This window comes from Mobula hypostoma, chromosome 23 (genome assembly GCF_963921235.1).
Source record: "Mobula hypostoma chromosome 23, sMobHyp1.1, whole genome shotgun sequence".
Lineage (NCBI taxonomy): Eukaryota > Metazoa > Chordata > Chondrichthyes > Myliobatiformes > Myliobatidae > Mobula > Mobula hypostoma.
Window position 1 is genome coordinate 54299065 of NC_086119.1, and position 13301 is coordinate 54312365.

A 13301-nucleotide genomic window follows, 5' to 3' on the forward strand; every position below is an offset into this window, starting at 1 on the left:
ATCCGTTAGCAAGATGAGCTCTGAGGTATTGGAAAAGCCTAAAAGAGCTCGTAAGGGTGTTACACTTAGTGTAAACTAGACATAATTAAGCATTTCGATCGTGGTAAACAAAGTAAGGACAAAGTGAGTTTGGCTTGTGGAAGTTGACGAAGAAGATCTTGAAGAGGTTTTGACATCCCATGACCAAGAACTGATAGATGAAGACCTGATGCAGTTGGTAGAGGAAAGGATAACAATCGAAACCGAGTGCAGTAGCGAATGGACCGAAAGTGAATTTGTCTAGGAACTGAACGTGCAGCAACTGTGTGAGATTTTTGCTGTAATTGACAACAATGATTGCAGAAAAGCACAACTTTAATTTTGAAAGGGTATGTAGGTTTAGGGCATATTTGCAGGATGGTTTGAGTGCTTACAAAAGCACTTGAGCACTTGACTGCGCGAGGCTAGCAGTCAAGCATACTGTCGTTTCTCAAGCCTTCCACATCAGCCACAGCAGACAACGAACCTCGCCCTTCGACATCGAAGCAGGCCGACATAGAAGAAGATTACCTGCCTGCTCTGATGGAAACAGACAACAATGAGATGACACCCCAATGTCCCACCACCCCAACATCTGGGTTGCGGACCGATACATTGCCGCGAAGAATGCAGTGGTAGCCGGGACGCACCCAGCACATCTTTAAGAAAAAAGCCGAAATAAACAAGCTAATTAATTAGGTGCCTCCTGGCACATGATTAATTAGCTTGTTTATTTCGGCTTTTTTCTGAAAGATGTGCTGGGAGTGTCCCAGCTACCGCTGCACCACTGCATGCTTCGCGGATCCGTATCAGTCGGTGGCCTGGAGGTTGGGGACCACTGTACCACACCAACCTCCGACAACTCAGCCTAACACACCACCATCAGTGCGCTCGGCGCTGTCTTCCCGATTCCGGTAAGTGATACTACACTGTACATACATTATTTCTACTTTATATAGGCTGTGTATTTTTAGGTGTTATTTGGTATGATTTGGCAGCTTCATAACTTAAAGGTTACTGGAGAGAGTGTTTCTGCCGAGAGCGCTTGCGTGAGATTTTCGCTACGGTGGACAGTGCAGCAATGATTGTAGAAAAGAATTTCTACTTTATATAGGTTGTGTATTTATCATATCATTCCTGTTTTTACTATATGTTACTGTTATTTTAGGTTTTAAGTGTTATTTGACATGATTTGGTAGGTTAATTTTTGGGTCTGCGAACACTCACAAATTTTTCCCATATTAATAAATGGTAATTGCTTCTTCACTTCACGACATTCTGGCTTATGAACCATTTCATAGGAATACTCTACCTTCAAATGGCGGGGGAAACCTGTATACTTCATTAGGAGTCTGAAGAGATTTGGTATGTCAACAAATACACCGTACCATGGACAGCATTCTGACAGGCTGCATCACTAATTGGTATGGGGGGTGGTAGGGGGAGGCTACTGCACAGGACTGAAAGAAACTGCAGAAAGTTGTAAATTTAGTCAGTTCCATCTTGGGTACTAGCCTACAAAGTACCCAGAACACCATCAAGGAGCAGTGTCACAGAAAGGCAGCGTCCATCATTAAGGACCTCCAGCACCCAGGACATGCCGTTTTCTCACTGTTACCATCAGGTAGGAGGTACAGAAGCCTGAAGTGATTCAGGAACAGCTTCTTCCCAACTGCCATCCGATTCCTAAATGGACATTGAACCCTTGGACACTACCTCACTTTGTTAATATATTTTATTTATGTTTTTTGCACAGCTTTTAATCTATTCAATATACGTATACTGTAATTGATTTACCATATAACCATATAACAATTACAGCATGGAAACAGGTCATCTCGGCCCTTCTAGTCCGTGCCGAACTCTTACTCTCACCTAGTCCCACCAACCTGCACTCAGCCCATAACCCTCCATTCCTTTCTTGTCCATATATCTATCCAATTTAACTGTAAACAACAACATCGAACCTGCCTCAACCACTTCTGCTGGAAGCTCATTCCACACAGCTACCACTCTCTGAGTAAAGAAGTTCCCCCTCATGTTACCCCTAAACTTTTGCCCTTTAACTCTCAATTCATGTCCTCTTGTTTGAATCTCCCCTACTCTCAATGGAAAAAGCCTATCCCCTTCAACTCTATCTTTCCCCCTCATAATTTTAAATACCTTTATCAAGTCCCCCCTGAATCTTCTACATTCCAAAGAATAAAGACCCAACTTGTTCAACTTTTCTCTGTAACTTAGGTGATGAAACCCAGGTAACATTCTGGTAAATCTTCTCTGTACTCTCTCTATTTTATTGACATCCTCCCTATAATTCGGTGACCAAAACTGTACACAATACTCCAAATTTGGCCTCATCAATGCCTTGTACAATTTCAACATTACATCCCAACTCCTATACTCAATGCTCTGATTTATAAAGGCCAGCATACCAAAAGCTTTCTTCACCACTCTATCCACATGAGATTCCACCTTCAGGGAACATGCACCATTATTCCTAGATCCCTCTGTTCTACAGCATTCTTCAATGCCCTACCATTTACCATGTATGTCCTATTTTGATTAGTCCTACCGAAATGTAGCACCTCACATTTATCAGCATTAAACTCCATCTGCCATCTTTCAGCCCACTCTTCTAACTGGCCTAAATCTCTCTGCAAGCTTTGAAAACCTACTTCATTATCCACAACTCCACCTATCTTAGTATCATCTGCATACTTACTCATCCAATTTACCACCCCATCATCCAGATCATTAATATATATGACAAACAACATTGGACTCAGTACAGATCCCTGAGGCACACCACTAGTCACCGGCCTCCAATCTGACAAACAGTTATCCACCATCACTCTCTGTCGTCTTCCATCCAGCCACTGCTGAATCTATTTTACTACTTCAATATTAATACCTAACGACTGAACCTTCCTACCCAGCCTTCCGTGTGGAACCTTGTCAAAGGCCTTACTGAAGTCCATATAGACAACATCCACCACTTTACCCTTGTCAAATTTCCTAGTAACCTCTTCAAAAAGTTCAATAAGATTTGTCAAACTTGACAAACACTATCCCATCCATTCTTTTTACAAAATGGGAATCCCAGTCATTATGTGGAAAGTTAGAATCACTTATCATCACAACCTTATTTTTCTAGTAACTGTTTTCTATCTCTTTACAGACTTGTTCCTCTAAATTTTGCTCCCTGTTGGGGTGTCTAGAATATAATCCCATTAACCTGGTCATCCTTTTCTTATTTCTTAATTCAACCCATATAGCTTCAGTAGATGAGCCCTCCCTAAACAATGATGTCACATTTTCCCTGACTAGTAATGGCTCCACCTTTAACTCCCCGTCTCTCTGGTCTAAAACAACGGAATCCTGCAACATTAAACTGCTGGTCTTCCTGCTACAATGTGTTAATTCCAAGTGCTAATCTAGTAAAGAACTCCAGGCTCCTGGGCAGCAACATCTTGGAGGATCTGTTCTGGGCCCAACACATTAATGTAATTACAAAGGAGAAATACCAATGACTCTACTTCATTGGGTATTTCAGGAGATCCAGTATATCATCAAAGACTCTTACATTTTTTTAAGTATGTACTGTGGGGAGCATTTTGACTGGTTGCATTGCAATCCGGTATGGAACCACCAATGCACAGAATCACAAGAGGCTGCAGAGGGTTATAGATTCAGCTGGCTTCATCACAGGCACAACCTTCCTCACTATTGTGGACATCTTCATGAAATGGTACCTCAAAAAGGTAGCATTCATCATTAAGGAACCTCACCATCATTGAAAAAGACTAAGGAGCTGGTGGTAGACCTGAGGAGGGCTAAGGCACCGGTGACCCCTGTTTCCATCCAGGAGGTCAGTGTGGACATGGTGGAGGATTACAAATACCTGGGGATACGAATTGACAATAAACTGGACTGGTCAAAGAACACTGAGGCTGACTACAGGAAGGGTCAGAGCCGTCTCTATTTCCTGAGGAGACTGAGATCCTCTAACATCTGTCGGACGATGCTGAGGATGTCCTACGAGTCTGTGGTGGCCAGTGCGATCATGTTTGCTGTTGTGTGCTGGGGCAGCAGGCTGAGGGTAGCAGACACCAACAGAATCAACAAACTCATTTGTAAGGCCAGTGATGTTGTGGGGATGGAACTGGACTCTCTGACAGTGGTGTCTGAAAAGAGGATACTGTCTAAGTTGCATGCCATCTTGGACAATGTCTCCCATCCACTACATAATGTACTGGGTGGGCACAGGAGTACATTCAGCCAGAGGCTCATTCCACCGAGATGCAGCACAGAGCGTCATAGGAAGTCATTCCTGCCTGTGGCCATCAAACTTTACAACTCCTCCCTTGGAGGGTCAGACACCCTGAGCCAATAGGCTGGTCCTGACTTATTTCCTGGCATAATTTACATATTACTATTTAATTATTTATGGTGCAACTGTAACGAAAACCAATTTCCCCCAGGATCAATAAAGTATGACTATGACTACTATCTGGGACACGCGCTTTTCATGTTAGTCCTCAGTACAAGAACCCAAAAACCCATACTCAATGGTTCAGAAGCAGCTTCTTTCCCTCTGCCATCAGATTTCTGATCAACCCATGAACCTATTAACACTACTTGGTTTCTTACTTCTGCAGTATTTATTTTTGCAATTCATAGTAATTTTATATTTGTGCACTATACTGCTGCCGCAAAACAACATTTGCTATCCCCATGTCCCTCAACTGTAGTTAACACCTGTAGTAAAGATCACTATCAGGGCCCAGGTGCCTCCACACTTGCATTGGGTAGTATTCTGAAATAGATGTCATCCAGCCCTGGGGATTTATCCATCTGATTCCATGTCCTCCTTAACAGTGTTCTGCTCCATTGCTCACCAGCTTTGACCAGAAGATCGACAGAGCAAGCTACAGAGTGACTCATTGCTGACACCCCAAAGCCTTTCCAACAACTGGGTGTCCCATGCTGACATAATCCAGGATGAAGTACCCCTTGGATTGACAACCCCTGAACCACCCTTCTGAAGATGCATCCTTTCCAACATACAGAGCCTGTAGATGAGGTCTTTTCATGTGCCTGCTGCTCCTGGTGGCAAAGGCTGGGGGTTTGGGAGGTTCAAACCAGTATTTCAGTGCATTTTATGAATGGCAAAGGCTGCTCTCACTCTGCACCTATCGCGGAGGGAATTAATTTTGAAGGATTTCCCTTTCCTCCCAAACCTACTATTTCAAAGTGATAGGGTCCGGAACTCACTGGTTGAAAGGAGGAAATAGGTTCTTGAAAATGGGCAAAAAGCAGTCAGATTAATGGTCATTTTCTTGAAATGTACAGACAGGGCTAGGAAGCAACAGCTACCAGACAGGGTCAGGTTCAAGAAAAGGAAAATGAGAACTGCAGATGCTTTAAGCATGAAATGTTCTGACCAAGGGCTGCAGGCCTCAACAATGTTTCTCTTCTCATGGAAGCAGGAAGGCATCAAGAATATAAATGGTCTCAGGATCAAAGGATTTGGCGTGCACATACAGTCTGAATTACACTGAAGTGTTGACCTTGATATCCAGAGTCCTGTAGTGCTTCACTTCACAACAGCAGCATCTTTCAACCGAATTGACAAACAGCTTGGACTACAAAAATAAAAACTCTTCACATCAAGGAATGCTAACTGCACCATTAACTGATGCATGCCAGAAGTCTAGCAGACTGTAATTAAAAAACAGCTAATCTTGGGACAGCTTTGCCAGATGCCAATTTGCTTCTCCCAATTGAACTGTAATTCAATACACTGTAACTGGAATTCCCATTAAACACTTAAAAAAGATCCATTGATAATTCCCATGGTTTAGACAGTGATTAAGTGAGTCCAAATGCCTAACAGTCTCAGATTTAATCCCCGCTAAGACTGAAATGCCAAATCCCAATAAGTTGTGTGTTTCGCAATAGATTGCTGGAATGAATGCCAATGAAAATGGAGTATTGACAGCACTACAGGAGGAACAGGTCAAATAAATAAGCCTTGTATCTCAAGAAACTGGCAACAGGTTTTATGCACACTTGCAGCAGTGAAGGGGAATAGCTTCATCATGCATAGACAATCCCCACTATTGGCTATGCCATTGCAGAAGAATATGTATCCAAACCAAGGCATATTTGGCGGGGTCTTCTACCTGATTCCCCATGGACCACCTACTACCCATTCATATTATTCCTCCACAAGCCAACCCATTTTATTCTCCCTATATCCTCCTCAATTCCTTCCAGGTTCACCCAGTCTTCCACATTCTCTGCGCCATTTACAATAACCAATTAGACACATTCACAGAACATCAGGACTTTTCATTCCATACTGATGGGGACATCTGAAATCAATAAAATCAATTAACTGATTGAGGCTGTGATCCCATTCACAAATTATTTACTAGGAGCCATGGGTTCAATTGTAAGACAACATCACAAGCCAGGGTTCCGATTTTTAAATCAGATGCAAAAATCTATTAAATCAATTAAAGTAATTTTGAATCCATTCATTAATTACCATAAAAAAGAGATTGGAATCTATACAAAATGTCCACAGGGATGTATCTTCTATTCATAAATCACTTCAGTGATGGGGATCCATTCATAAACACCAAATAGGAACTCTAGATTTATTAATAACTCAACTGGAAACCTTGGATCATTTCATATACTGCCTCGAGTAGCTGGCGACTCATTCATAAATTATCTAATGCAGAATTGAGAAAAAATAGCCTACTCTACTGTTAGAGGAGTTTTTTTGGGTAGATGATTTGTTTACACTTAAATGACTTTGGCCACCAGACTTCTATTTGACAAAGTACTGTGGATTGAGTCCACAACAATGCGCTTCCTAAAAAGGTGTGAATACCAGATGCTTCTGGCGCCTGATGCTGTAGTTTTGAACACAGTATTATCTATACATTATAAATATTAATTGTCTTCTATGTTAGCACGGGAAATGCCAAATAAATGTATTGTAGACTTAACTTACATTCCTAAAGGCTGTGAATACCAACCCAGACATGTTGGCGTTGGAAGGAAAGGATGGTGTGATATTTTATATGTAGCTTCAATAGGAGGCATTGTCTATAACTTTTTAAGTAGTGATTGCCTTTGTGTTTAGCATATAAATATCCAGCCCACATTGAGCTAGCAGATCTTTCTACGGAAAGCGTCTCCGTCCGTATGATGCCTGCTTGTTGTGTCGAATAAAGAAGCTGCTTTGTATCTACCAGTGACTCTGTCTCTCCAGTGATTTCATCCACGCTACAACACCTACCAGTGGTGTGGTCATTTAATCAAACAAAGGTCACATACCCTCAGGACAAACTCAGCGGAAATGTGATTGAGATAACTTGCTCTCTGAGAAGGTGCTGGATGAACCAAGTAACTATGGACCAGTTTATTCAACCTTGGAGGATGAGAAATTCCAGACAAAAGGAGTAACAAGAATCAGTGCTTTTACTAACCCACTGACTCTCACAATTATTTTACTGTTTTTCACCCTGTCACTTGTAAAAATGCTTTTCTCTTCTCTGAGCTCCCACAGTAGCCTCCTCTATATTGGTGAGACCAGATGCAGATAGGGGGATTGCTTCATCAAGCACCCTTGCTCTATCTGCCGTAAAAGGCAGGATCTGCCAATGGCTACCCATTTAAATTTGACTTCAATTCAATTTGCCATTCACATACTGATATTTCTGTCCAAGGCCTCCTCTACTACAACAATGAGGGCAAACTCAGGTTGGATGAGCAACACATCATATTCCATCTGGGAGCCTCCAACCAGATGGACGAACACCAAATTCTGGTAGTTACTCCACTCTACTCTCTTCTCTTTTTTCCATTTCCCATTCTGGTTATCCTTTCATCTTTTTAGCTCACTTGCCCATCACCTCTCTCTGGTCCCCTCCTCCTTCTCTCATTGTCCACCATCCTCTCATATCAGACTGCTTCTTCTTTGGCCCTTTGCCTCTTACACCTATCCCCTCCCAGCTCCATACCCCCTTCCCCACCCAGTCACCTTCCTCCTATCACTGTTCCTCCCCCACCTTCTTATTCTGGTTTCTGCCCCCTTCCTTTCCAGTACCGATGAAGGGTTTCGGCCAGAAACATCGACAAGTTTATCACACTCCACCGATGCTACATGACCTGCTGAGATCCCCCAGCACCTAGTGTGTGATGCTCATGATTTCCAACATCTGCAGAAACTCTTGTATCTAAAATCATGTCTCACTTGGAGAAGTGTGGCTTAATTAGAGGAAACAGCATGGACTGATGGACTGTAAAATATGTTATTGAATTTATTTAGTGTTTTCTACTTAGTGGAGTATGTTGCTGAGGGAAATGCGGAGTACATTAACTTTCAAAAACAGTTCACTGATGCCACGTAGCATGCTTGTCAGTAAGTTTGAAGGTCAAGAGCAGTGGGCGGCAGCAATACAGAAACAGGTCATGTGACACCGAAGCTGACAGATAAAAAGATGTTTGTTGGATTGTAGGAAGTGAACAGTGGGGATTGCCAGGGCTCAGTACTGAGACTAGAGCTTGGTTGTACAGGTACAATCTACTGAGGATACAAAATTTAGAGGTGTAGAGGACCGTGACAAGGAACGGAGCATATTAATGGGCAGGCAAAGAAGGAAACTGAAAATGTCAAGTGTTACATTTTGGTAGGAAGAACGAGAAGAGGCACATTCTGAAAGGTGCACAAGAACAGTGAGATCTGGACACGTGTTGCACACTAAACTGCAAGTGACAGGATATGTTGAGTTAGGGGTTAAAGTGACTGATGCTGGGCTTTTATAAGCACAGATTCCCTGACCCTGCAGCCCCTCCCAGTCTCTCCTTTGTTTACCTGGCTTTCTCCTTTCCTGTTACCCCCTCTCACTTAATCTTTTACTTCTCCCATTGCTACTTGAACATTCATCATCTTTTCCGAAAGACCAAAGGGACTTTGGCCCAGTGAAAGACCAATGTCAAAGGTGAGAGAGTTCTGGCCCACCATGGGACAGTATGGAGGCTGGTGCCCTGTTTCATCCCAAAGTCAGAGCCGAGTTTTGTGAAGGGCTTGTACTGTGGACTTCCTGGACTCCACGGTTTCCTGAGGGTGGGACAGTTTCCAGCTGAAGCTCACACCCTGCATGCTGGATGAAGCCAGCCAGAAGCTGTGCTCACAGCTCTTGAAGTGCTGATGTGGCAGAGTCTTCCATTGAGCTCAGCCGCAGAGAGGACGCACCCCCCCCCGCCATCTCAGAGCGTCCCCTATTCCTTTTGTGGTGTGGGTAACAAACAGCAGTGCCATGATCCACCACCCAAGGAGCAGAAGCTACTGCTCCACCTCATCACTCACCTTCAGCACAAACGTGTTGTCTCTGTCCGGCATTTCCAGTGGCATAGTGGTCCGCACTTCCACAATTGTAGAGAGCGGGATGCTGACTCGTGACTTTGTTGACTGCCAATAAAACACAACAGGTTATTGTGGGAGAGCAATCAGGCAGGGTTCCGTCAACCACTATATAACAGCTTCACAACCCTGTAAGCCGGAAGAGAAGGCAGGGCCAAGTCTACCTGCTGATGCTCCCCATCCTTGGTACATTCTCATCAACCACAAGACATCAATCACATACATAGGACCAAAGTTCAGATCTCATAGGTCACCAAAAGGATGGGCACAGTCCACAGGAGATGGGCATTTTCAGAGCAGGTGGAAAGTGAAGGTTTTTAATTATGACTGAGGAGAGGCAACATCAATTGGTGCAATGTTATAAACGTATACTTGAGCAACACACTCAAAATGCTGCAGGAACTCAAGAAGTCATTGAGGGGAACAAACATTAGATATTTTGGGCCAAGTGCCTTCATCAGGGATCCTGGTCCAAAATGTTACTGTTGATTTCCCTCCATAGATGCTGCCTGACTTGCTGAGTTCCTCCTACGTTTTGTGGAGGACCACAGTAGGTGGGGCAGCACCTGTGGAGGGATGAGCTGAAGGCAGGTCAAACAGAATGGGAGGGTTGGAGAGAATGAAGGGAATGTTTGCGGTAAGGAGCAAGCCATGAGGCACTGAGAGGTGTAAGTGCTGTGCTAGCTGAGAGACGATGGGGACGGGTTGTTAATGGCAGCTGTTGTGTGTGTGAGTTGGACTGGGAGTGGGAGTGTGTGCGTGTGTGACTGTGTGAGTAGGTGGGAATAATGAGAACAGAGGAGGGAGAAGAAAAATATTGCTGAGCCGAGTCACAAAACACTGAAGTTAAAAGAAAATGTTGGAAATACACAGCAGGTAAGGTAGCGTAAATGAAGAGAGGACAGAGTGAATGTTTCAGGTTACTAAGCCTGTAACTGAACTGGTCAGCTCTGATGAAAAGCTACTGACCTGAAACAGTAACTCTGTTCCTCTCTCCACAGACTCTGCCTGATCTGCTGACTGCATCCACCGTCTTGCAACAACAAGAGTCTTGTTTTGCATGGAGTTCAAACGGCATGTTGTAAAAGGAAATCAGACAAATTGGACACAAATGGATGAACTTCAGGTCCCCAGTGCTCAACTCTGGACCTTACCTCATGGAGGATGTCACACGAACTGTGAATGCACATGAGACTCACTCAGCAGTGTAGCAGAAAGAGCCTTTGAATGAGTCCGACGGGCCTGGAAGAGAGATGACAGGGATCCGGGGTGACTGCCCAGCTGGGTATGGTTAGTTTAGTGGTAGGAATTAGAGAGAGGAAGCAGAGGGATGTGCCACAGAGGTCAGTGCTCTGTTGTCTGTCATATGTACTGAAGATTTGGATGAGAACGTAGGTGACTGCAAAGTTTGTGGATGACACCAAAACTATTTGTGGATGGTGAAGAAGGTTACCTAAAGATACCAACACAGACGACAAAAATCTGCAGATGCTGGAAATCCAAGCAACACACACAAAATGCTGGAGGAACTGAGCAGGCCAGGCAGCATCTCTGGAAAGGAGTACAGTCGACACTTTGGGCGAGACCCTTCCGCAGGTCTGGAGAAAAAAAGCTGAGCAGTAGATTTGTTGGGGTCATATACTGTGTCTGGTGCTCCCGGTGTGGCTTCCTGTATATCATTGAGACCCGGCGTAGATTGGGAGACTGCTTCACAAATCACCTACGTTCCGTCCACCAGAAAAAGCAGGATCTCCCAGTGGCCACCCATTTTAATTCCACTTCCCATTCCCGTATGTCTATCACTGTCGTGATGAGGCCAAACTTAAGCTGGACGAACAACACCTTATATTCCATTTGGGTAGCGTCCAACCTGATGGCATGAACATCGATTTCTCGAACTTCTGGTAATGCCCCACCCCCCTCTCCTTCACCATTGCCCATCTCCTTTTCCCTCTCTCACCTTATCTCCTTGACCAATCAATGCCTGCCTCTGGATTCCCCTCCCTCCGTTTCTTTCTTCCATGACTTTCTGTCCTCTTCTATCAGATTCACCCTTCTCCAGCCCTGTATCTCTTTCACCAATCAACCTCCCAGCTCTTTACTTCATTCCTCCCCCTCCCGGTTTCACCTATCACCTTGTATTTCTCTCTCCCCTCCCACCACCTTTTAAATCTACTCCTCAGCATTTTTTCTCCAGTCCTGCCGAAGGGTCTCGGCCCAAAATGTCAACTGTATTCTGTTCATACAACACAGAACATAGAAAAGTACAGCACAGTACAGGCCCTTCGGCCCACATTGTTGTGCCTTCTATATAACCCCCCACCTTAAATTTCTCGATGTACCTGTCTAGTAGTCTCTTAAATTTCACTAGTGTATCTGCCTCCACCACTGACTCAGGCAGTGCATTCCACGCACCAACCACTCTCTGAGTAAAAAACCTTCCTCTAATATCCCCCTTGAACTTCCCACCCCTTACCTTAAAGCCATGTCCCCTTGTATTGAGCAGTGGTGCCCCGGGGAAGAGGCGCTGGCTATCCACTCTATCTATTCCTCTTAATATCTTGTATACCTCTATCATGTCTCCTCTCATCCTCCTCCTCTCCAAAGAGTAAAGCCCTAGCTCCCTTAATCTCTGATCATAATGCATACTTTCTAAACCAGGCAGCATCCTGGTAAATCTCCTCTGTACCCTTTCCAATGCTTCCACATCCTTCCTATAGTGAGGCAACCAGAACTGGACACAGTACTCCAATTGTGACCTAACCAGAGTTTTATAGAGCTGCATCATTACCTCGTGACTCTTAAACTCTACCCCTCGACTTATGAAAGCTAACACCCCATAAGCTTTCTTAACTACCCTATCTACCTGTGAGGCAACTTTCAGGGATCTGTGGACATGCACCCCCAGATCCCTCTGCTCCTCCACACTACCAAGTATCCTGCCATTTACTTTATACTCTGCCTTGGAGTTTGTTCTTCCAAAGTGTACCACTGCACCCTTCTCCGGGTTGAACTCCATCTGACACTTCTCAGCCCACTTCTGCATCCTATCGATGTCCCTCTTCAATCTTTGACAATCCACTACACTATCTATAACACCACCAACCTTTGTGTCGTCTGCAAACTTGTCAACCCACCCTTCTACCCCCACATCCAGGTCATTAATAAAAATCACGAAAAGTAGGGGTCCCAGAACCAATCCTTGTGGGACACCACGAGTCACAACTCTCTAATCCGAATGTACCCCCTCCAGCACGACCCTCTGCCTTCTGCAGGCAAGCCAATTCTGAATCCACCTGGCCAAACTTCCCCGGATCCCATGCCTTCTGACTTTCTGAATAAGCCTACCATGTGGAACCTTGTCAAATGCCTTACTAAAATCCATGTAGATCACATCCACTGCACTACCCTCATCTATATGCCTGGTCACCTCCTCAAAGAACTCTATCAGGCTAGTTAGACGCGATCTGCCCTTCACAAAGCCATGCTGACTGCCCCTGGTCAGACCATGATTCTCTAAATGCTCATAGATCCTATCTCTAAGAATCTTTTTCCAACAGCTTTCCCACCACAGACGTAAGGCTTACTGGTCTATAATTACCCAGACTATCCCTACTACCTTTTTTGAACAAGGGGACAACATTCGCCTCCCTCCAAACCTCCAGTACCATTCCCATAGACAACGAGGACATAAAGATCCTAACCAGAGGCTCAGCAATCTCTTCCCTTGCCTCGTGGAGCAGCCTGGGGAATATTCTGTCAGGCCCCGGGGACTTATCTGTGCTAATGTATTTTAACAACTCCAACACCTCCTCTCCCTTAATATCAACATGCTCCAGAA

The 13301-nt window shown here is 44.4% G+C and overlaps 1 protein-coding gene across 2 annotated transcripts in view; it reads right to left on the reverse strand.

Moving 5' to 3' along the window:
* Positions 1–13301, reverse strand: part of LOC134336923 (SH2B adapter protein 2) — a 174866-nt gene that overhangs the window by 98912 nt on the left and 62653 nt on the right. For both annotated transcript variants that reach the window (XM_063031572.1, XM_063031571.1), the window contains one exon: positions 9407–9508. In XM_063031572.1, coding sequence (XP_062887642.1) covers positions 9407–9508 — 102 coding nt within the window. The remainder of the gene's footprint in view (positions 1–9406; positions 9509–13301) is intronic.